This window comes from Hyperolius riggenbachi, chromosome 9 (genome assembly GCF_040937935.1).
Source record: "Hyperolius riggenbachi isolate aHypRig1 chromosome 9, aHypRig1.pri, whole genome shotgun sequence".
Taxonomy (NCBI): Eukaryota; Metazoa; Chordata; class Amphibia; order Anura; family Hyperoliidae; genus Hyperolius; species Hyperolius riggenbachi.
In genome coordinates this window covers 139,946,115-139,967,690 of record NC_090654.1, presented here as the reverse complement: position 1 = coordinate 139,967,690, position 21,576 = coordinate 139,946,115, and the positions used below count along the sequence as shown (strand labels likewise).

The following is a 21,576-nucleotide window of genomic DNA, read 5'->3' as shown; positions in this document are numbered from 1 at the left end:
TGTTGTCTGCATACAGAGACTGGATCTGCCTATACAGCCCAGCCTCTGTTGCTATCCCAAACCCCACTAAGGTCCCCCTGCACTCTGCAATCCCTCATAAATCACAGCCGTGCTGTGAGGCTGTGTTTACATCTGTAGTGTCAGTCTCAGCTGCTCCCCCGCCTCCTGCATAGCTCCGGTCCCTGCCCTTGTCCCTTCCCTCCAATCAGCAGAGGGAAGGGATGCAGGCGGGGATTGGAGTTCTGCAGGAGGCGGGGAGAGCAGCAGACTGACACTATAGAGATTAGAGATGGGAAGTTCGGAACTTTTCAATGATCCGGATGATTCGAATCGGATCATTGAAGAGATCCGGATGTTTGATCCGAATCTCGGATCATTTTACTACCGAAGCATTCGGGGGTGAAATGAATAGCAGGACAGGTCTTTCCCTGCTGTGGACAGGAGAAGGGGAGGGGGTGTACACACAGAGAAAGGGAGAAGATGGACAGAGGGCAGGGAGTGGACAGAGGAGGGACGAGCAGAAATGTTTGCCCACAATACCCACATGCTGCAATCATATGCTTTACATATATTTCACCTATATGCTCATCTGTATACTTTAAAAGCAAACGTGCACAGTGAAAGAAAGCATTCCACAAAGCATTCCCAGAAGATAAGTGCAGCTGTTTAGAGCGAGGGCAGGAGCATCATATTGCCTTTCAATCACAGTGTGCCTGCAAAGTTACTGAGCTGTGCTGAGCCAAAAGCTTCCAATGTGTTCACTGTGCACAACTACGGAACAGACAGCCTATAATGAGCAGCACGTTATAGCCAGTATGTGTGCTCTACACATATCTGGCAGTGGCACCCATGTCCCCTCTCTCATCTACCTGTCTCCCTGCAATGCTGCCTCCCATCCAACAGAGCGATCCATCTCTGTCGCTCCTTGCCCCGCCCTTTTTTCGATCCAAATCACTCATTTTGATGATTCGGATGATTCGACTCACAAAATAGATTCGGATCAAAGATCTGAATCGTTCATGATCCGGACAACACTAATAGAGATAAACACAGCCAGCTCTGACAAGCTGTTTGTCAGCAGCGTGGCTGTGATTTATGAGGGATTGCAGAGTGCAGGGGGACCTTAGGGGGGTTTGGGATAGCAACAGAGGCTGCGCTGTATAGGCAGATCCAGCCTCTGTATGCAGATAATATTCTTCAAACCCACCTCGGGTATTCTTGAAGCTCAGTGCATTCTAGTTGTAATGATTGCTGCACATGTGGAAAGTTTTGCCAGTACGACTAAATGATCAATATGGCTACATCAAATAATGCTGTATTGATCTATATACCTTTGGAATTCCAACTCTAATCAATTCTTAGATTCAGAATGTATCTGAACCAGCTCACTCACTCATACTGCTTTCATTAAAGTAGAACAAGATCAGATTCCCTTCCAATTTAATCAGTATCCTCCAATGCACCAAGGTAGTTTATTTTTGCTTTGATGCCTCAAAATCAAATAAAAGTTAACTAAAACATAAGTGATCACATCTCACAGGTCCATTGATGCAATTGAAAAGATCCATGTGAAATAGTTATTGGTTTAGTTATCATGGCTACAGTTAACAGCATGCCACACAAAAACATGTCCCCAACTTCCAGAGTGCCACCAATCAATGCACTACTCACTGTGACTCCATATTTCAAGGCCAGTCCTTGCAGGGTGTCCCCTGGCTGCACCAGATGTTCCACCTTACGGATTCTGGCTGGTGAATACGGAGTCTGAACGAGACTACCATATGAACGAGTTCTAGTGCCTTGGAGCAGCCCAGAACCCCCTGTCCCTGTAGAAAATGCCATATCAGTACAGTGCACTCAGGTCACAATGGCTCCCCTTTTCTTCTATCACATGATATATGCTGTCTTTGATAATTCAATTTGGGGTTTACTCCTGCAAAACAAAACCCACTCAAAGTAATGGTACATGTTAGGCGTCACGTGACCCTGTAGAACTGGGGCGGTTCCATAGAGACAGCCCGACTGTGGCTATTCTAATGCACTGACAGCAACTGGCCAGAAGTGACAGCGCTGAGGCAGGCCGGGGTATGTAGTGTGTGTATGGCCCGCATCCGCTCTGACTACTGGGAAAGGAACTACACCTCCCAGAAAATGAGTCACGTGGTGTCTGAGGTAGTGCCACTGCATCTCCCGGCGTGCAGTGCGTGGCTACGCTACTACGGTAGCCGACTGAAGAATAATGTCATTCAAGCGTGAGGGGACCGATGGGAGTCAGTTGAACGTACTGAGGGTGAGGGTCCATACAGGATGGTTAAATTGTTGCTCATGGAAATACGTTTGTAGGGTAAAGGGAACCTGTGTAAAGTTATGGAGCCTGCCATATTTATGTTGCCTTACTCCCGACCAATGGGGATCAAGCAGGAAACACTACTTATGCCACCAACCAAATAGGCCCTGACGTGCAATTTTAGTGTCTATCTATTTAATGTATACCGGTAGTGTTTGCTGCTGCGTCTCCTATTACAAATTGGAGGTCACAACCAAATGGCAGAAAGCGTCCGTGGGTCATCTCAACTAAACATATTAATTTCCTTTTAAAGTACCCTTGAATTGGTGAAAGTGAATAAATCTCCGGGTGGACTAGATGACTTACTCCTGAGTGCCCAGATGCTGCTCATTGTCCTCACAGTGATCACCAGGTAAGGAACCAATGAAACTGGCTCCTTACCCATAGGAGGAAACTCAGCTGTCACATTGACAGCTGAATCTGCTGCTGCAGCAAACTGCTCTGGATTGCGAAAAGCCACGGCATAAAACCTATGACCCATCAGAGATGTACATTCTCAAGAGGTATAGATTCCTATTCTGCGGTCTCAAGCTAGTTAAAGTAACCTTGATCCAGGAGCAAGAACCATAAAGCACATATGGGCTAGATTACCATTTAGTGAGTGTCCTGGCGCTGCTTGTTGTCCTCGGGATCCCTGTTCCCCATTCCAGGTCCTCTAAATATTTGACAGGATCCTCCAGTCAAATATTTTTCAAAGAAGTTCTGCTTGGCAGTGGTAGTCGAGTCAGTGTATACAGCACAAGCAAACACTCGTCTATGAGCGTTTTCTTTCACTGTGCAGGCACAGTTAGAAACTCGCACCTGCGTAGCTTAAAATTCTCTTTGCAATGCTTAGAGTAATTTTTGGGGAGGAATGGTGGACCCTGAGGATAATGAGGAGCACCAGGACACTCACCAAATTAAAATCTAGCCCACCATTGGCTTCATACTAGGGCAGTTTGAGCAAATTTTGGGTACCTGGGCCCATATGAGATTAACTTTCTCTCCAGTGTTTTCTCCTAGGTGATATTTTCAGACTTGTCAATAAAATGCCTTTAATACCACCAGCAAACAAATATGAAAAATAATTTTGATGGTACTTTTTTCACCTACTGTTTGGTACTTTTTCCATCGCAAAGTGCTGAAAAGTTATTCTAAATTGAGGATAAAAAATTATCTCCTAGGAGAAAAAGGTAATTGCAGGAGTCTGTAGTTTCATAAACTGAGGAGTTGGAGTCTTGCTTCATACATTACAGTAGGTTTGTCCCCAGTTCACGGTTACCTTAAACAATACCAGTTGCCTGGCAATCTACTAATCTTTCTGACATCAGTAGTGTTTGAATGATACACCATAAACTAGCATGCAACTAATCTAGTCAGGAGCTAACTGTTAGTCGGAGTGTTAATGTCAAATTTTTTTGGGGTTCATGACAGCACCCTCTGTGTTCAGTAAGTCATAAACAAATAGGCTGGCACTTCTAAATGTATGGGTATTTGACACACAAGTTTCTTTGGATATTGATTGACAGACATGTATTGCTCTGATGAACCTGTGTCCTGTAACGTCGGCTTTGTATCTGCAACAATCAAATATGCATAGATTTGGAGTGACAGCCTGTTTGTTAATTGCCTAGCTAATCTAGTTAAGGCTCATACACACATCAGACTATAGTCTTTGGAAAATGAAAGATCACAGACCAATCTTACCACCCTTCATGTAGTATGAGAGCCATACTCTACACAGTATTTTCTATGGAGCTGAACTCCACATCAGAAAAAAATCTTTGCAAGATGCTGCACACACAGATGCTGTACAGACACAAAAGATCAGAATCTGCAAAAGATCTGTTCCTGCCAAAAATCCATTCCTGCAAATTGCAATGATAGTCTATGAGATCTGCAGATCATCATACACACATGATTTAACTGACCTTCATCTGCAGATCAAGCAATCATCCCCAGATCTGAAAATCCATCCTGGTGGATCTGATCTGCAGATGAATGTCAGTTAAATCATGTATGTACGATGATCTGCAGATCTCATAGACTATCATTGCAATTTGCAGGAATGGATTTTTAGCATCTCTTCATCAGGACTACCCTTCCTTACATTCCAGACCTAGCCATTCTCTTGTTCTTCACCTCAGCTGGACATATTCTATCCTGCTCTTGAGATTGATTATCCCTTACCTACCATTCCCTTGCCTTTCTTAATGGCTGAATGGGCAGGGTTCAGCATTTCCCTGTCTGAGAAGTCTTTTGAGTATAAATCTTATTTTGGTGGGCTTGGGGGCAGTTGCCATTTGAGACCTATTTTGAATTAAACAGGAGCTCTCTCCACTTCCGAGCTCCATATGTTCTTTCAATATGGTGCCTCCCTCAATAATGCTGTGTATGGCATCAAAATGAGGTGGGACATTCTTCCACATTGTATGCTCCATAAAGATACTTTCTCCATTCCTTGTACTGCTGAGGGAGAAGACATTGCAGCAGTATTGCTACCTGAATGACATGCAGCCTCATCACCAAGATCAGTTTGTCAAGATGCAACACACAACCATTCTATTCAAAATCGTGTAGCAGTAAATCTGAAAATGAAGAAAAGGGAGAGCCAATATAGTGTATCTACCTCAGGAGGGAGATAGATGTGAACAATGAATCGCACAAAAGTGTGCCACAGCAGTGGCCACCTCAAGCAGGTAGGTAGAACAACCCTGACACAGGTTTAAAAAACAATTGCTCCCTGTGGGATAGAACAAAATCAAGGAAAAAAACATCTGCACTTGGGGTGAAAACAACCCTGAGACTTAGGACCTATTTCTGCTACACCTGAATCTGGGCCTAATCTACAGCGTTTCCCCGCAGGGGGGAGAGGCGTGGAAAAGCTGCCTATCCCTTTCATGGCTTGCCGTCCAGATGCACTGCAAATCTGAATGGCATGCTGTGATTCGGGCTGCAGCTTTGCAGCAGAACAGGAGACGAGGCTGAATCAGAAACGGCTGCAGCTTCTACTGGAAATGAGTCCTTAAGTTTCAGCTGCACTAAAATGAAATAGAATTACCTCCGCTCAGGGTAAGCACTCAGACTGAGGCGCTTCTTTTAATATTTTCATGAAGCTGTGACCTAGTCCTGAGAAACATTACATTCTATAAGTGTTGAAATTTATGGGAACATTTTGTCTTCTGCTAGAGGAATTCCTTCTTGGATTGTGAAGCTTATTTAGAGAGTCTACAAATAAATTAGTCAGTCTATTCCCCTTGATATCTATGAGAAGATTACAGTGCTTTCACTGAAACCATGCTCACATTAGTGAGTGGGTCCACGTTACTGTGCAGGTGCCAGCATCTGAGCTACATGACGTAGGAGGACGGGGGAAGCCTCTTTAGGATCCAGAGGCTTTCCTCTCACGATGTGCCAGGGTTTTTTTTTGTTTTTAAAAGTCGCACGTTTACTTTAACCTGCCAATTATTTTTTACTTTTCTCAGGCATGTCCTGCCTCTTCAGGTTTCAAGTGTTGAAGGTTATGTGAAATGCAAGCAGAGCACATCTATCCATATCTGTGTATACCCTGCCTTAATTTGTGTTTTATAGCTACCCTGAAAATTACTGCTATGTTTTTTAGTTTTGTTTTTTGTTCCAGAAAAGGAGAGTTGCTGACTTGTTGGCCAACTACATTCCAGAAGATGAAGCTCTACTACTTAAGAATGGAAGGTGTGTTATTACCAAATACTGAAATCAGTGTTTTAGAATTTGATTTGACTTTGGTGTTAATTCAGTCCCGTGTCTAAAATGGTTGTTTATTTACATTGGAAAGTTTCAACAACAACCAGATTTGTGGTACACACATCCAATTTTGATTGGCCAATTTTACCATTTCTATGTAGTATGTGGGCAAACTGATTTTGAATACTGTACTATGAACATCTTGTGTAAGCTCTCATACTACATGGAGGTGGTGAAATTTGTCAATATTTGGCCAATCAAAATTGGATGTGTGTATAAGCTCTTTCTCCCACTGAGATCAAAGTGCATGATGTGTTTCAGATAGTAATTATTGGCAGGGAGGCATAGAGGAGAAAACCGACAGACTAAAGTATGTGGCCTTTCATACCTGGGATGGAGCTTTCTTGATTGAGTTTGGTAAGGAGTTTCAAGTGGATAGGATGACAGCTGTGAATAAAGTAAGGATTTAGATTGATCCCTCTGGGCAACAGCTTTTTTTAATTTTTTTTTATTTATTTTTTTTTAGCGGAGTTGTTCACACGGGAAAAAAAAGAAAATTCTGTGCAATTGTTTGTATGCAACTAGCATATTGGATAATTTCCTCCCCCTTCGCTTTCGATGTAAACATATGAAAAATTTTCCCTTTTTTGCACGTGTAGTCACGGATGCAAACGCATGCGTAATGAGTAAAGAATGCAGCAGACTCTCATATTACCTAATCTTTAGCCTCCAGACGTTGCTCATAGGCTTTTGAGTCTTTCCTGTTCCCTGGTCCTCTTCATATTCAACTGGCTCCCCTCTTTGAATCTCCTCCTTGAAGTCCGTCCGTCCCCTCCCCATTCCCCCTCTTCCCCAGCAGTGATAAATAATTCAGAAACAGTTATGCAAAGCAAAAGGAAGCTTTTTTTTTTTTTTTTTTCCCTTCACTGCGCATGTGCAGTTCAGAACCCTTATAGTAACTTCCAGGAGGCTGGACAGAAGCAAGAAACCTGAAATGGGATGGAACCTGAAGACCAGAAGCAGCCTCGGGAGGCAAAGGATTAGGTAATCTAGTTTACCATGGGCTTACAGCAAACCTGAAGCGAAAAAAAACTTGTGATATAATGAATTGTATGTGTAGTACAGATAATAAATAGAACATCAGTAGCAAAGAAAAGAGTTTCATGTTTTTATTTTCAGTTACCATATATAGCTTTTTCTTTTAGAACATAGCATCATTAGCACCATGCTGTCACAGTTGCAGTTTTAAAACCACACAGTCTTTTAATCAATAACACAAAGCAGAAATATAGACCCTTTGAACATTCCTGCAGTAAAACCTTATCTCAAGCTGCCTGTCATTGTTTCTTAGCTGTTTAAGTGCTTCAGAAAACAGCACTGTTTTCGACCCAGTTGGTCGAATAGCTCAGAGAAGCTCTTTTGCATAGATAATTACGTTTTTTTAAACTCTTCCTGTACTGGAAAACAATATGAGACTTACCTTTGCTACTAATGTTCTATTTCTTAGCTGTACTACATATACAATTAATTATTTCATATGTTTATTTTCGCTTCAGATTTGCTTTAGTTCATTTGTTTCTCCACCTCTTCAGGGGTGCTTTAAAAGATTTGATATGTAATTGGAAAATAAGATTAACTACTGCAATCACTAGATTCAACATTAATCAATGTTATCGTCTTTCCTGTTATGGGAGACTACCCATTGCCGAACATCATGATAAAACTGTGTACCCATTTCCATCTTTTGTTTATGCTGGTTATCAGAGCAGCTTCTGCAGGTGCAAACAGGAAATACTCCCACTGTATGGGGGAAGCTCTGCTTTATTTCTTCTTTGACAAAGTGATGTTTTCTGTTTTCACGCTTTTGTTAAATGACCTAAAATTTGTGAGCTGTGTATAGAAATCTAATTTTTTTCTGACATTGTGTGATTGGTTTCAGATATGCCTGCAGTGTGTGTCATCACAGACCTGTCTTCGACACCATTGACATCCTTTCTGTCCATCGCACTGGGAAAAAACATTTATCTTGTAAGGATTGATGTATGCAATTATATGTTTAACTGCTTTTCTGTCTCACGATGTAGATTATACCTCCAAATAAGTCCACTGGTGTGTTTTGGGACGTAGAATCTATGTCCTGAACTGTAAATGGCGGTGGCCGGCTATAGCGCGCACCACTATGCGTGTTTCTGAAGGTACCCACTCGGCACTGATTAGTGCATGTGTACATGTGTTCACAGAACTAATCAGATTGCCTCAAGAATGAATGATAACTGGTATAGCCAATAGCTACATTAATTCAGTGAAACACAAATCCCATATTCTATTGTTCCTATTTGTCTGTTACTTGTTTTTATTTATTGTTTTTGTGATCAGATCAGTTCCCATCTACTGATCATTTAGAATCAATAAAAGTCGGTATACAGCAGAGGAGGCGTACGCCACGCTGAAAATCACCAGCAGCAGGGAGGAAAAATCCAGCAGTGAGTTGCACAGCCATCATAAAAACAAGCCAAAGAGAATACTTCGCTATACAAGAGACTTAAATAGAAATAAATTACAGATTATTGTGAGAGTCGGCTGCCCATGCGTGGCGCTGGGTACGTGCATCCTTTATCACACTTCAGTGGCCAAAAGCATTCTGCGCATGTGCAGTAGCACTTCTTGCTTACATCGCATAGTGCTCCTGGCCATGGGAGCGCAGTAGAGGACGCATGGAGCAGTGTATCCAGCATTGGAAGGAGACACCGGCGGAATGGGGGAGGACAGCGAGGTACCTGGAAGACTTCAGGAGGCTGGAAGAAGCCCCGGATAAGTAAATGGGCAAATTTTGTTTTCTACTTTAGGTTTCCTTTAAGTATCCTTTAGTCCTAGTAGTGCCTTTGGAGATCTGTGGATCCTGTTACCTACTAATGTTTATACCTCTCCCCGAACCCTCCCCCCCAAACGCTTGATATACCTCTTGATAGCAATGGATGCCAGGGGGAGTGTGGGCTGAGAGGGAGGTGCCAGTCACTGCACTGATAGACTGTTGTGAAGGGTGATAGGGGTTTTTAGAGACACAAAGTGAGAAAAGTTGTAGACAACCGTTACTCACAGTATTACCCTGTGTGAGACTCTTTCCTTACTTAAAGTGACACTAAAGCGGAAAACAAAAACCCCTCATGATATAATGAATTGGACGTGTAATACGGATACTTCATAGAACATTAGTAGCAAAGAAAAGTCTGTTATATAGCTTTTTTTTATAACCTTATTCTTTTTTTAATTATTATTTAGTATTTATATATCGCCGACATCTTCTGCAGCACTGTGCAGAATATATTGTTTTGTCATTTAACTGTCCCTCAGAGGGGCTCACAATCTAATCCTTTCCATAGTCATTTGTCTATGTATGTATGGTGTAGTGTATGTATCATAGTCTGGGGCCACTTTTAGGGGGAAGTCAATTTACTTATCTGTAAGTTTTTTGGGGGGATGTGGGAGGAAACCGGGGCGCCCAGAGGAAACCCATGCAGACACGGGGAGAACATACAAACTCCATGGAGATGGTGCCCTGGCTGGGATTTGAACAGTGAGTTGGGCATGATAACCACTACGCCACAGTGCATCATTCTCTAATATTTGCAGTTTACAAACTTTACTCTGTATTTTAAACTATGAAACAGAGCAGAGCTAATGACCCTTTGAACTTCCCTGCAGTAAAATCTTAAACAAACAAGTAACAGTGAGTGACCGGTTTAGATAAGTGCTTCAGAAAACAGCACTGTAGCCGACCAAGCTTGGTCAGAGAGCTCAGAGAAGCTCTTTTGCATAGAGAACAAGTGAAGTTTCTTAAATATACTGGAAACAATATGCGACTTGTATCTTTGCTGCTAATGTTCTATTTCATATCTGTACTACACATACAAATCATGAACGGTTTATCATAAGTTTATTTTCACTTCAGATTCCCTTTTAAGTGTTTGTGATGACATTGTGATTGTGCATAGAGATTCAAAATAGATGGACATTCTGATATTTGCAGCATTAAGGTCATTGTATGAGCATGAAGCGCAGTGAGCTTTGAAATTATTTCATCATAAAACAAGAGTTGGCAGTGAGGTGCAATCTGACAACTCTGTCACTGCAGCCATGTGACAAAGATACAGGGCACAGGATAAACAAAGCTGGCTCACCGAAGTGCTCTAAGCTCCAAAAGTCCATCCATATACCATGTAAAATAGCAAGCAGCTGAGCACATCCAGTTAACCACTTAACAACCTCTGCCACGCTTATCTACGCCCCTTTAAAATTCACCTGAGTCACAGGGGCGTAGATAGGCAACTCCTGTTTATTTTCCTGCTGTGCGCGATCGCGTTCGCGTGCGCGATCGCGTGCGCGATCGCGTGCGCGATCGCGTCCGTGTGCATGCGGACGGGCATACGCGTCGGGCACCCGCTGGTCTGTGATTGGCTGATGTGAACATGTGTTCACAAAGCCAATGACAGTGCTTATTCATGCAGAATGTGTGTAAACATTGTATCAGTCACTATGCTGTTACAGTTACTGAGATCACTCTTGAGAGGATCTCAGATAACTAACACAGCATTAGTGACTGATCAGCATCAGTGAGGTTTTTTTTAAATAAATTATACCCCCATTAAGCCCATTAACCCTTGCCTCCCTTAAATGTGAAAATTGCTGTGGTTTTTAGGTGAAAAACCCTGTGGTAGAGAAGTGGTTAAAATGCCATTTATTTAAATAATTTTAAAGACCCTTGCATGCTTTAATTCTCTCTCTCTCTCTCTCTCTCTCTCTCTCTCTCTCTCTCTCTCTCTCTCTCTCTCTCTCTCTCTCTCTCATTATTTAAATAAATGGCGTTTTAACTGGATGTGCTCAGCTGCTTCCTCTTTTACGTGGCTAACGCTGTGAGTAAAAGTCTCTCAGATTGCAGAGGGGAGAGAACAGTAAGTAGTGGTGGTAGCTGAACTGATCAGAGTATTTGGGACAGTTTACTTTGTCATTGGTGCACTTATTAAGAATAGCACTTATTGCCACAGAACTAAGTGATCCAGCGATTACCTCCAGAAAGTATGTATCACACATACTTGCACTCACTTGAATGGCAATGTGTACAGTCCTACACATACAAGATTGCCTATACCCCAATCTTGTAGCTTATGTAATCTCACATGATCATCATTTCCAGGTCTACAGGGGTTCTATTGGAAGAAGACAGATTTCAAGAATGAGGTGCAAAAGAGGCAGCACCATGAATATGTGCGAGCAGAAGAGGCGGGAGAGCAGGTATTGTACCAACCCTGACTTGCTGGTAGAACATACTGTAGTTTATCATTACTGAAACTTCATGTCTTCAGAGTTCTCTGCTGATGAATGTAATATCTAGATGTTAAACGTATGCCTTTATGCCATCTCTCTCTATCCTGCAGACTCCAGCTCCAGCGCCACTGCTTGCCAAGACCAGAAAGATTACCCATCATGCTCTGCTGAAATCTGCCCCTTACAACAGCTGCTGCTCACGAAATGGGTATGTTTACAAAGAAGGATCTTACACCAAATAGGAAACTTAAGCTATTTGCCCTAAACCTGTATCAATGCAGCACATTTTTTAAAGTGGACCCGAACTCAGAACTCTCTCTGCTCTAAAAGATACAGAACAGCATAATAGCCTTTAAACAAAAAACATTTCTTTGTTACAACTGATACAAATCCTAAAATAAATCTGCAGTTTCTACTTCCTGATTTATGGGAGCAGACATATTGTTTACAGCTTGTGCTTTCAAATGGGCTTATCTGCCATAGACAGTCATGTGACACATGGGAAGGGTCAAATTACTAGTGATTAGACACAAATGAGGGGGGATTACACAGGCTAAACTCTCTAAGGACTTATTACTTGCACAGGGTGCATTTCTGTTACATTTTCCTTGTGTCCTGTGCAAGAGTTCAGGTCCACTTTAACCATAAACTGAGCCAGGTTTCCAGCTTAGAATTAAGTTAAGCGAGGTATCTCCTCTCCTTCATTTACAACGCCTGCTGAAACTCCTAACCTGACAGTCTCTGTTACAAACTTGGAGGAGAGGCTGCATACATCTGTGTGCAGAACCAGGGTACACAATTTGAATTATGGAAATGGAAACAAATGGGGAATTTCACTTTAAAGTATTAGGCTCGGTTCACATTGGATTTTAAAGCCAAATCAATCACGTAATGCGTATCCGGTTTCCGCTTCACCGGATCCGTACAGTTTCATTCACACTGGCTAAAGGATCCGTGAAAACAGATCTGATCTCCATTCAATTGGATCAGTTTTCACTTCGATCCGTGCACCTGAGCAGGGGGGTGAGGGAAGGTTAACCAGGCTTTTGTTCCTCCTTGCGTCACATGACTTCCACACTTCCTCCAACCCGGAAGGATAATGTTTGGTAGTCACGACGCGACGTGGGACGCAACAGACGAAAGCCGGGTAAGAAACCCTCCCTCACCCACCCGCTTTCACACTTGTGTCCCTCCCCAGACCCCCACACCCAGTGGAGCCTTCAGCATTTCAGTTACAAAATGGTTTGTGTATTGATGGCATAAAGGTTTTTGTACTAAAGTGGAGTTACTCCTTAAAGTGTACCTGAGATAGAAATAAAAAAAAATATACATACCTGGGGCCTCCTCCAGCCCCCTCCAGGCTGATCGCTCCCTTGCCATCCTCCTCCGCTGACTGGTTTGTCCACATCTGGCCCCAGATTCCAGTCAAGGCCAGTCATCAAGGGCGCAGTCCGGCCACACACACCCATCGCCGAGAGCGTTCTGCACCCTGCGCAGTAGTACTGTGCAGGTGCAGAACGCTCCCATTGCCAGGAACGCAGCCAGGCCACGCATGCACAGTTGGCCCTGGACCCTTGAAGGACTTTTGCCGGGGCCAATTGCAGAAGAACCAGGAGGCGGAGGAGGAGAGCGAGAGAGTGATAAGACTGGAGGAAGCCCCAGGTATGTATATTTTTTTTTTTTTTTTCCTGCCCCATCTCTGGTTCCCTTTAAAAGAGGGATTTGTGGTAGAACAGTAATTCTCATCCAAAAATATACATGACAAAAGTCAGTGTCGTTAACAACTTTGTATGTAAACATCCCACTTTATGTACAGATCTTGAGATATTCAGCAGTATTTGCAGTGAGCTCTGCCTAAGTTTATGGAGTCTCTGTAAGGAAATCATCTGTGTGTGAGCAATGTCTTCAGTCATCCTAGAATTCCAAGATTTCGGTTCCGATAATGTTTGCTCCTTGTGTCAGACGCATGCCAGTGGCAAGTTCCCATATACTTCAGAATTCATTTTTTTATCAATGATAGCAAGCCATCCAGGCCCAGATGCAGCAAACCAGACCCAAACTACCTTAAAAATTACAAACTGTTAATTTCTTTGTAAGTGGGTAAACTTACAAATTTAGCAGGAGATCAAATAGAGTATTTTTCAGAGTATAAGACACTTTTTCTTCCCCAAAACTGGTAACTAGTGGTGCAGATTGCACAGGGAAGCACTTGCCACATCCAGCACTGCTCTCCTCTCCCCCTCGCTCCAGTCCTATTTGTGTGGACACGCTCCTCTTCTCCCCTTCTCTTCCTGAAGCAGAGCCATTGGTACACTGCTGCTGCTATACAGCTCCTCCATACATCTGGCTTCCTTACTTCCTCATTAGTGGTTGTTACTGTAACCCCAGCTGCGCATGTGCACCAGGGTCACACATGAAGTGCGGCGCACGTGCACTGTTGGGATAAAGTAAGAGACCACATATACAGAAGTTTGGAGGAGCTGTATTGCGGCAGGCTGCTGCAGTGTACCAATGTACAGGGCTGTGGAGTCAGTACAAAAATCCACCGACTCCTCGGGTTAGGATTCCTCCGACTCCTCTAATTTGCGTATTACAATCTTGTTGATTGAAAGTATATAACCTGAAATGCATCTTTTAACTGCCAAAGCTTAGGAATTTTAAAAGACAACTAACTGAAGTGAGAGAGATATAGAGGCTGCCATATTTATTCCCTTTTAAACAATACCAGTTACCTGGATATCCGGCAGATCTTCTTCTTCTTCTTCTTCTAATACTTTTAGTCATAGACTAAAACTAGTCCTTGGTAAGAGTCCTTGTAGAAGGAACAAAGAACATCTATCAGGCCCTAGGCAAGGCTTTCTCAACCAGGGTTCCCTGGAACCCCAGGGTTCCTTGAGTACGCTGCAGGGGTTCCTTGGCATTTTCCCCCATCGTGAGGGAAGTATAATAGGGGGTACAGTGAAAAGAAGCACTAAATTGGAGGTTAGAATAATTATGAGCACATTAATAAAAAGCACTAGGATAAGGAGACCGTATAATGAGTGGCACTGTATTAGGGGGTAATGAAATAAACAGCCACACCTACTTTTAAAGACCATGTCTCCTGCAAAATAAATTCAGGGGTTCCTCAGGATCCAAAAATTATTTGCAGGGGTTCCCTGAGATCCAAAAATTATTCGCAGGGTTCCTCCAGGGTAAAAAAGTTGAGAAAGGCTGCCCTAGGCAATGTAACTGTGAGTACATGTAAAAGTGATGTGCAGGTACTCTGCAGGAGAATGAGGTGATTCTTCCTCTATTACACATTCTTCATGTACAATCTGAACCAGGTTTATGGATGATAGACAACACCTCTGTGTTCAATGTGCAGAACATTCTCAGTGGATTCCCTGCAGCTCTGTGGGGAGTGCAGATGTAGAGTATAGTACTACTGTGTAACAAAGTAAACCTGAGACAGATGAAATTAACCACTTGCCGACCAGGGGAATTTTCACTGATCGGTGCTGCGTGGGCTCTACAGCCCGCAGCACCGATCAGCAGTGCAGCAGGGTGATCAGACTACCCCCCTTTTTTCCCCACTAGGGGGATGTCCTGCTGGGGGGGTCTGATCGCCGCCGGCCATTAGTGGGTAGCGGGGGGGGCTCCTCAAAGCCCCCCTCCGCAGCGTTTTGTGTGCTCCCTCCCTCCCCTTACCTCCCTCTCCCTTCCTGGGCTGCGCAGGACGGATATCCGTCCTGCGCATTGTGGGATAGGCTTCAGCCTATCATATGCCGGCGATCCCCGGCCAATCAGAGGCCGGGGATCGCCGATCTGACTTACGGCGCTGCTGCGTAGCAGCGCCGTATCATGTAAACAGCGGGGATTTCTTCCCCGCCTGTTTACATTTTGCCGGCGAGCCGCTATCGGCGGCTCTCCGGCTGTTCACGGAGACACCCTCCGTGAACTGACATGGAAAGGCATCGAGCGGCCGTTTCTATGGTAACCCGCAGACGACCAGTTTACGCCAATCGGCGTTAGCTGGTCGTCAAGAGGTTAAAGTTTTATACGTACCTGGGTCTTCCTCCAGCCCCCTTTAGGCTAATCTCCGACACCTGGCTATTCTGCTATGAGTCCAGGTACTTGAGCCAGTCAGGCTTAGTGTGCATGCACACACTCCGCCACCAGGAGTGTACTACACCTGCGCAGCACTATTGCACAGGTGCAGAATGCACCTGGCTGTGGGAGCCGCACGCGGCCGGACTGCGCTGACTGGCTGAATTACTGGGACTTATAGCAGAAGATCCAGATGACGGAGGAGGACAACGAGGGACTGATTAGCATGAAGGGGGCTGGAGGAAGCCCCAGGTATGTTATAAAACTTTTTCTTTTTATCTGTCTCAGGTACCCTTTAATTTGTAGTCATCAAACCAAATTTTAACATATCAAATTATTTGATTTTATGAGCAAAAGTAGTGCATACATTTGCATAAACCAGCATCAACGCAGAATTATTTCCATCTCATTGACCATCTCTATTAGTGACACAGCTACACATCAGGCTTTATTCTTACAGCATAATGTTATTTAGTATATATGAGATTCTGTGTACACATCATATATACAGTCACAATCCGATATGTATACCTGACTCTAAAAATACGGGGACTGCTTTATTGCAGCGTATTCTTCTTTTATTGGTTAATTTCATCTGTATGTATATGTGTACACGCGCGCACACACACACACACACACACACACACACACACACACACACACACACACACACACACACACACACACACACACACACACACACACACACACACACACACACACACACACACACACACACACACACACACACACACACACACACACACACACACACACACACACACACACACACACACACATAGAGAAGTTTTCCACATTTTGTCACATTACTGCCACAAACATCAATCAATTTTATTGGAATTCCACATGAAAGACCAATACAAGGTGGTGTACACGTGAGAAGTGGAACGAAAATCATACATGATTCCAAATATTTTTTACAAATCAATAACTGCAAAGTGGGGTGTGCGTAATTATTCAGCCCCCTTTCGTCTGAGTGCAGTCAGTTGCCCATAGACATTGCCTGATGAGTGCTAATGACTAAATAGAGTGCACCTGTGTGTAATCTAATGTCAGTTATGGAGTATGGCACAACTGTAAACCTACCAAGACAAGGCCATCCACCTAAACTCACAGGCCAAACAAGGAGAGCGCTGATCAGAAATGCAGTCAAGAGGCCCATGGTGACTCTGGACAAGCTGCAGAGATCTACAGCTTAGGTGGGGGAATCTGTCTATAGAACAACTATTAGTCGTGCACTGCACAAAGTTGGCCTTTATGGAAGAGTGGCAAGAAGAAAGCCATTGTTAACAGAAAAGCATAAGAAGTCCCGTTTGCAGTATGCCACAAGTCATGTGGGGGACACAGCAAACGTGGAAGAAGGTGCTCTGGTTAGATGAGACCGAAATGGAACGGAAAACACTGCACATCACTCTGAACACACCATCCCCACTGTCAAATATGGTATATCTTGACTAATATCTGAGATATAGAACATTTTATCATATTTACTATTTTAATTACAGTTTATAATCATTAGGAGTCGGAGTCGGTGCATTTTTTTTTCTGACTCCAGGTACCCAGAAATTGCTCTGACTCCTTGACTCCGACTCCACAGCCCTGCCAATGTGTGGTGAGCTGCTGCAGGAAGAGAAGGGGAGAAGAGGAGCATGTCTACATGAAGAGAACCGGAGCAAGGGGCGGAGGAGTGCGGTGGCAGAATCAGGCACGGTACTGAAGTGTTAGTGGATTTCAGCGTAGTATACTGTTAGTGCAGTGTAGTGTAACTGGTGGGTGCGGCAGGGATTAGTGTAGCTTTGACACAGCTTGGGGGAAAGGTCCATAAGACTCCCCTGCACTAGAGTTGCACCAGGTTTAGTATTTTTTGTTCCCCCTAATTTTTGGCCTCTAAACCTAGGTGCATCTTATATTCCCAAAAATATGGTAATTATTTCTGCCACTGTACACTTTTTTTCTTTCCATCCCTTGGAAAAGAGAAGAAACCCTTCTAAGGCCTGGAACCCACTAGGAGCGCTTTTCTGAGTGCTTTGTGATTTAGAAAGCTCTTGCTAATGTAATGCTATTTGATAAAAATCCCCTGCAGCATTGTATTAGCAAGAGCTTTTTCAAATCTCTATCACTTAGAAAAGGCATCTAGTGTGTTTGAACCCTCATACAGGAAATTGACATGGCTTCTGTATGATTGAAGAATCTTGCATTGTTGTATTTTAATTATACACATTGGCATTTATGAAGTCTCTGTTTACCTTCAACTGTAGATCTGAAGATGCTGGTAAGAAGATCATCCCTCCTATACACAATCCTTCACAATTCCGGTCTTCAGAAATTAACCCTGCAGTTATTAGTCTTTCTGAATCAGGCAAATCACCCCAGCCAGAGCCTTGTGGGAGTTCTGCAGGTAAGTGGCATCAATTGGAATGAACAACAGAGAAATCCTTTTAAATCCATGGATTGAAATGCTGACCTTTTTTGGCAGAACGTCCGAGTACACTGAATAATTCATATTCCTATCTATCCTTCAGTAAAGCTCAAAATCTAATATCCTTACCATATAGCTCAGGACTGGTTTCTGGGGGAAGCCAATTAACCTACTAATGTTTTTGGCATGTGGGAGAAAACCGGAGTACCTACATGCAAATGTAGAGAGCATACCAATTCCATGCTGTGTTCTTGCCAGGTATTGAACCAGGGGTTACAGTGCTGCAAGGCAGGATTACAAGCCGCCATACTCCCATGTTCCGAATTGTTCTATAGGTTTTGCAAGAAAGTTAGGGAAAAAGGAGTCTTGAGTGTTTAACACCGCTACACCATAAGCAGAGCCAAGAGATTGTGTTCTGGTGAAACAGATCCTGCATGGCTGAGATAAGAGGAAGCAAAGCACAACTGAAATAGCTGAGGCCTTCTCTGATTGATACACAGAAACAGGATTTTATCAACATGAACACAATGAGATTTGCAGATTCACTGTGTTGTGTTATTCATACAAAGCTGTGATACTGTTTGTCATTTGTTTGATTGTGCGTAACTTTCCTAGAAACTCGCTTTGTCCAGGATAGGATTTATATGGTATATCTTCTCATTCAGGGGTACCTATAAATAAGAAGACCAAGAAAAGTATTAAGGACAAGAAGGCTGTGCAAAAGCGGGTGGATAAAGAGGCAACTTCCTGTGAGGACCCTGAAAAAAAGCGAGAGTTGAAGCACTACTTGTTTCTACGGAGGTGCGAGACTTGCTGTTGCTGGGATGCCAGTTGTTTCAATTACCAAGATGATTTTTTATTTTATTTTTTTTGCAAGATTTTTTTGGGGTGCTAGCATAAACCAGGTCCTTAGTCTCTCCCCAGGCCCTAGTCACCTGCCTAAGTTGCTTTGTAGATGGTCCTGGTTTGTGTGCATCCCTCTGTGCCTCCTTCTGTCACTTTTTGTCCCTCCCTCTGTCCCCTTGTCCCACTATATGTTCTCATCCTGCACTCCCCCAATCCAGTGTGTAAAGGCAGAGTATAGCGCAGCAGAAGCTGTGCTCTAACCTCCCCTCTGGAGTCCAGTGCTGTGTCTGTGCGACCATCCTGTCTGTTTTTTGCTCCCTCTGGTGCTGGCACCTTACTCTCCTCATGTCATGTGTAATCATGCTATATGCAGTAGGAGATGCTGGGCACTCCTACGCCTATTTGCATTTTGTTACAAATCCCCTTCCTGCATTACACCAGGTTAGTGTGTAAATGCAGAGGATAATGCAGCAGAAGCTGTGCTCTCACCTCTCCGCTGAAGTCCAGTGCTGTGCTTCCACCTGTCTACTGAGCAGTTGGGGTAGTGCAGAAAGGGGATTTGTAACAAAATGCAAAAGGATTGGTGGGTTGTTTGTATCTCAGGGACTCTGTATTATGCACCCTATACAGTACAGCACATGATTTGTATTCTTTAGCGTGTGTAGTGATTTTTTTTTGGGGGGGGGGGGGGGGTTGACTTGACACAGGACTTCTTGCCTGGAATTACAAAATGGCCAGAAACACCCCTGGTAAAATGAGCAGAAAGTGTATTTCACTAGTCCAGTTTTAAGCTGCATATAATTTGCATGCATGCTGATTATAAGAATCTCACTGATCATCTCTGTCAGTAGGATTTGCTGACACTGAAGACTTGCACAGAGTGAAACATTTATATCTGCATTCGCTAGAGGACTCTTTATCTTTATTAGGGTCTGAGCCCACTAACGCAGTTGTATCCGCTTTTCAGCAACAAATCAATGTTACAGATTCTGAAAAGCGGACACAACTGCGTTAGTGGGCTCAGACCCTTAGAGATGAGGTCTAAAATTTAACTTTTTCCCCCCTCTTCAAATTTCTAAACTGATGGAGCCTGAACCAGGACTTTGCACAGCTAATCAGATTTATGTGTAATATACACTCCCACAAAGATATATTTATTGCACTTTAATATATATTATAAGGTTTTATCAATTTTTATATTGCACCGTATTCATTTTTCATCACTGGGCAAATTATGCTCTTATTGTTTATTATTTTATTTTGGATTAGCATTTAACCACTTAAGGACCTAGGGCTTTCTACCCCTTAAGGACCGGCCACTTTTTTTCCATTCAGACCACTGCAGCTTTCACGGTTTATTGCTCGCTCATACAACCTACCACCTAAATGAATTTTGGCTCCTTTTCTTGTCACTAATGAAGCTTTCTTTTGGTGCTATTTGATTGCTCCTGCGATTTTTACTTTTTATTATATTCAGCAAAAAAGACATGAATTTTGGCAAAAAAATGATTTTTTTAACTTTCTGTGCTGACAGTTTTCAAATAAAGTAAAATTTCTGTATACATGCAGTGCGAAAAATGTGGACAAACATGTTTTTGATAAAAAAAAAACCATTCAGCGTATATTTATTGGTTTGGGTAAAAGTTGTAGCGTTTACAAACTATGGTGCAAAAAGTGAATTTTCCCATTTTCAAGCATCTATGACTTTTCTGACCCCCCTGTCATGTTTCATGAGGGGCTAGAATTCCAGGATAGTATAAATACCCCCCAAATGACCCCATTTTGGAAAGAAGACATCCCAAAGTATTCACTGAGAGGCATGGTGAGTTCATAGAAGATATTATTTTTTGTCACAAGTAAGCGGAAAATGACACTTTGTGACAAAAAAAAAAAGTTTCCATTTCTTCTAACTTGCGACAAAAAAAAATGAAATCTGCCACGGACTCACCATGCCCCTCTCTGAATACCTTGAAGGGTCTACTTTCCAAAATGGGGTCATTTGTGGGGTGTGTTTACTGTCCTGACATTTTGGGGGGTTCTAAATTGTAAGCACCCCTGTAAAGCCTAAAGGTGCTCATTGGACTTTGGACGGTATTGCCGTACTCAGGAGAAGTAGTATAATGTGTTTTGGGGTGTGTTTTTACACATACCCATGCTGGGTGGGAGAAATATCTCTGTAAATGACAATTTTTTAATTTTTTTTACACACAATTGTCCATTTACAGAGTTATTTCTCCCACCCAGCATGGGTATGTGTAAAAATACACCTCAAAACACATTATACTACTTCTCCCGAGTACGGCGATACCACATGTGTGGCACTTTTTTGCACCCTAACTGTGCTAAAGGGCCCAAAGTCCAATGAGTACCTTTAGGATTTCACCGGTCATTTTGCGGAATTTGATTTCCAGACTACTCCTCACGGTTTAGGGCCCCTAAAATGCCAGGGCAGTATAGGAACCCCACAAATGACCCCATTTTAGAAAGAAGACACCCCAAGGAGTATGGTGAGTTCATAGAAGATTTTATTTTTTGTCAAAAGTTACCGGAAAATTGATTTTTATTGTTTTTTTCACAAAGTGTCATTTTCCACTAACTTGTGACAAAAAATAAAATCTTCTATGAACTCACCATACTCCTAACGGAATACCTTGGGGTGTCTTCTTTCTAAAATGGGGTCATTTGTGGGGTTCCTATACTGCCCTGGCATTTTAGGGGCCCTAAACCGTGAGGAGTAGTCTGGAAATCAAATTCCGCAAAATGACCTGTGAAATCCTAAAGGTACTCATTGGACTTTGGGCCCTTTAGCGCAGTTAGGGTGCAAAAAAGT

General features: G+C 43.0%; 2 protein-coding genes across 6 annotated transcripts in view; one reads left to right on the top strand and one right to left on the bottom strand.

Annotated features, from left to right (window-relative positions):
- The window catches only part of LYSMD1 (LysM domain containing 1), a 73,163-nt gene extending 71,013 nt beyond the window's left edge, over nt 1–2,150 (bottom strand). For 2 of the 3 annotated variants that reach the window (XR_011023976.1, XM_068253584.1), the window contains exon 1: nt 1,672–2,150. Coding sequence is in view for 2 of the 3 variants with exons in the window: in XM_068253584.1 (XP_068109685.1) it covers nt 1,672–1,842 (171 nt within the window). In the remaining variant the exon portion in view is untranslated. The remainder of the gene's footprint in view (nt 1–1,671) is intronic. The other variant, XM_068253583.1, reaches the window with a different exon arrangement.
- Nucleotides 2,151–2,205: 55 nt separating this feature from the next.
- Nucleotides 2,206–21,576, top strand: part of SCNM1 (sodium channel modifier 1) — a 28,813-nt gene continuing 9,442 nt past the window's right edge. Inside the window, exons 1-7 of one of the 3 annotated variants that reach the window (XM_068253580.1) lie at nt 2,206–2,290; nt 5,967–6,037; nt 7,989–8,077; nt 11,241–11,338; nt 11,482–11,579; nt 17,740–17,879; nt 18,566–18,701. In XM_068253580.1, the coding sequence (XP_068109681.1) occupies nt 2,240–2,290; nt 5,967–6,037; nt 7,989–8,077; nt 11,241–11,338; nt 11,482–11,579; nt 17,740–17,879; nt 18,566–18,701 (683 nt within the window). In that variant the 5' untranslated portion in view covers nt 2,206–2,239. The other 2 variants (XM_068253581.1, XM_068253582.1) reach the window with 2 other exon arrangements.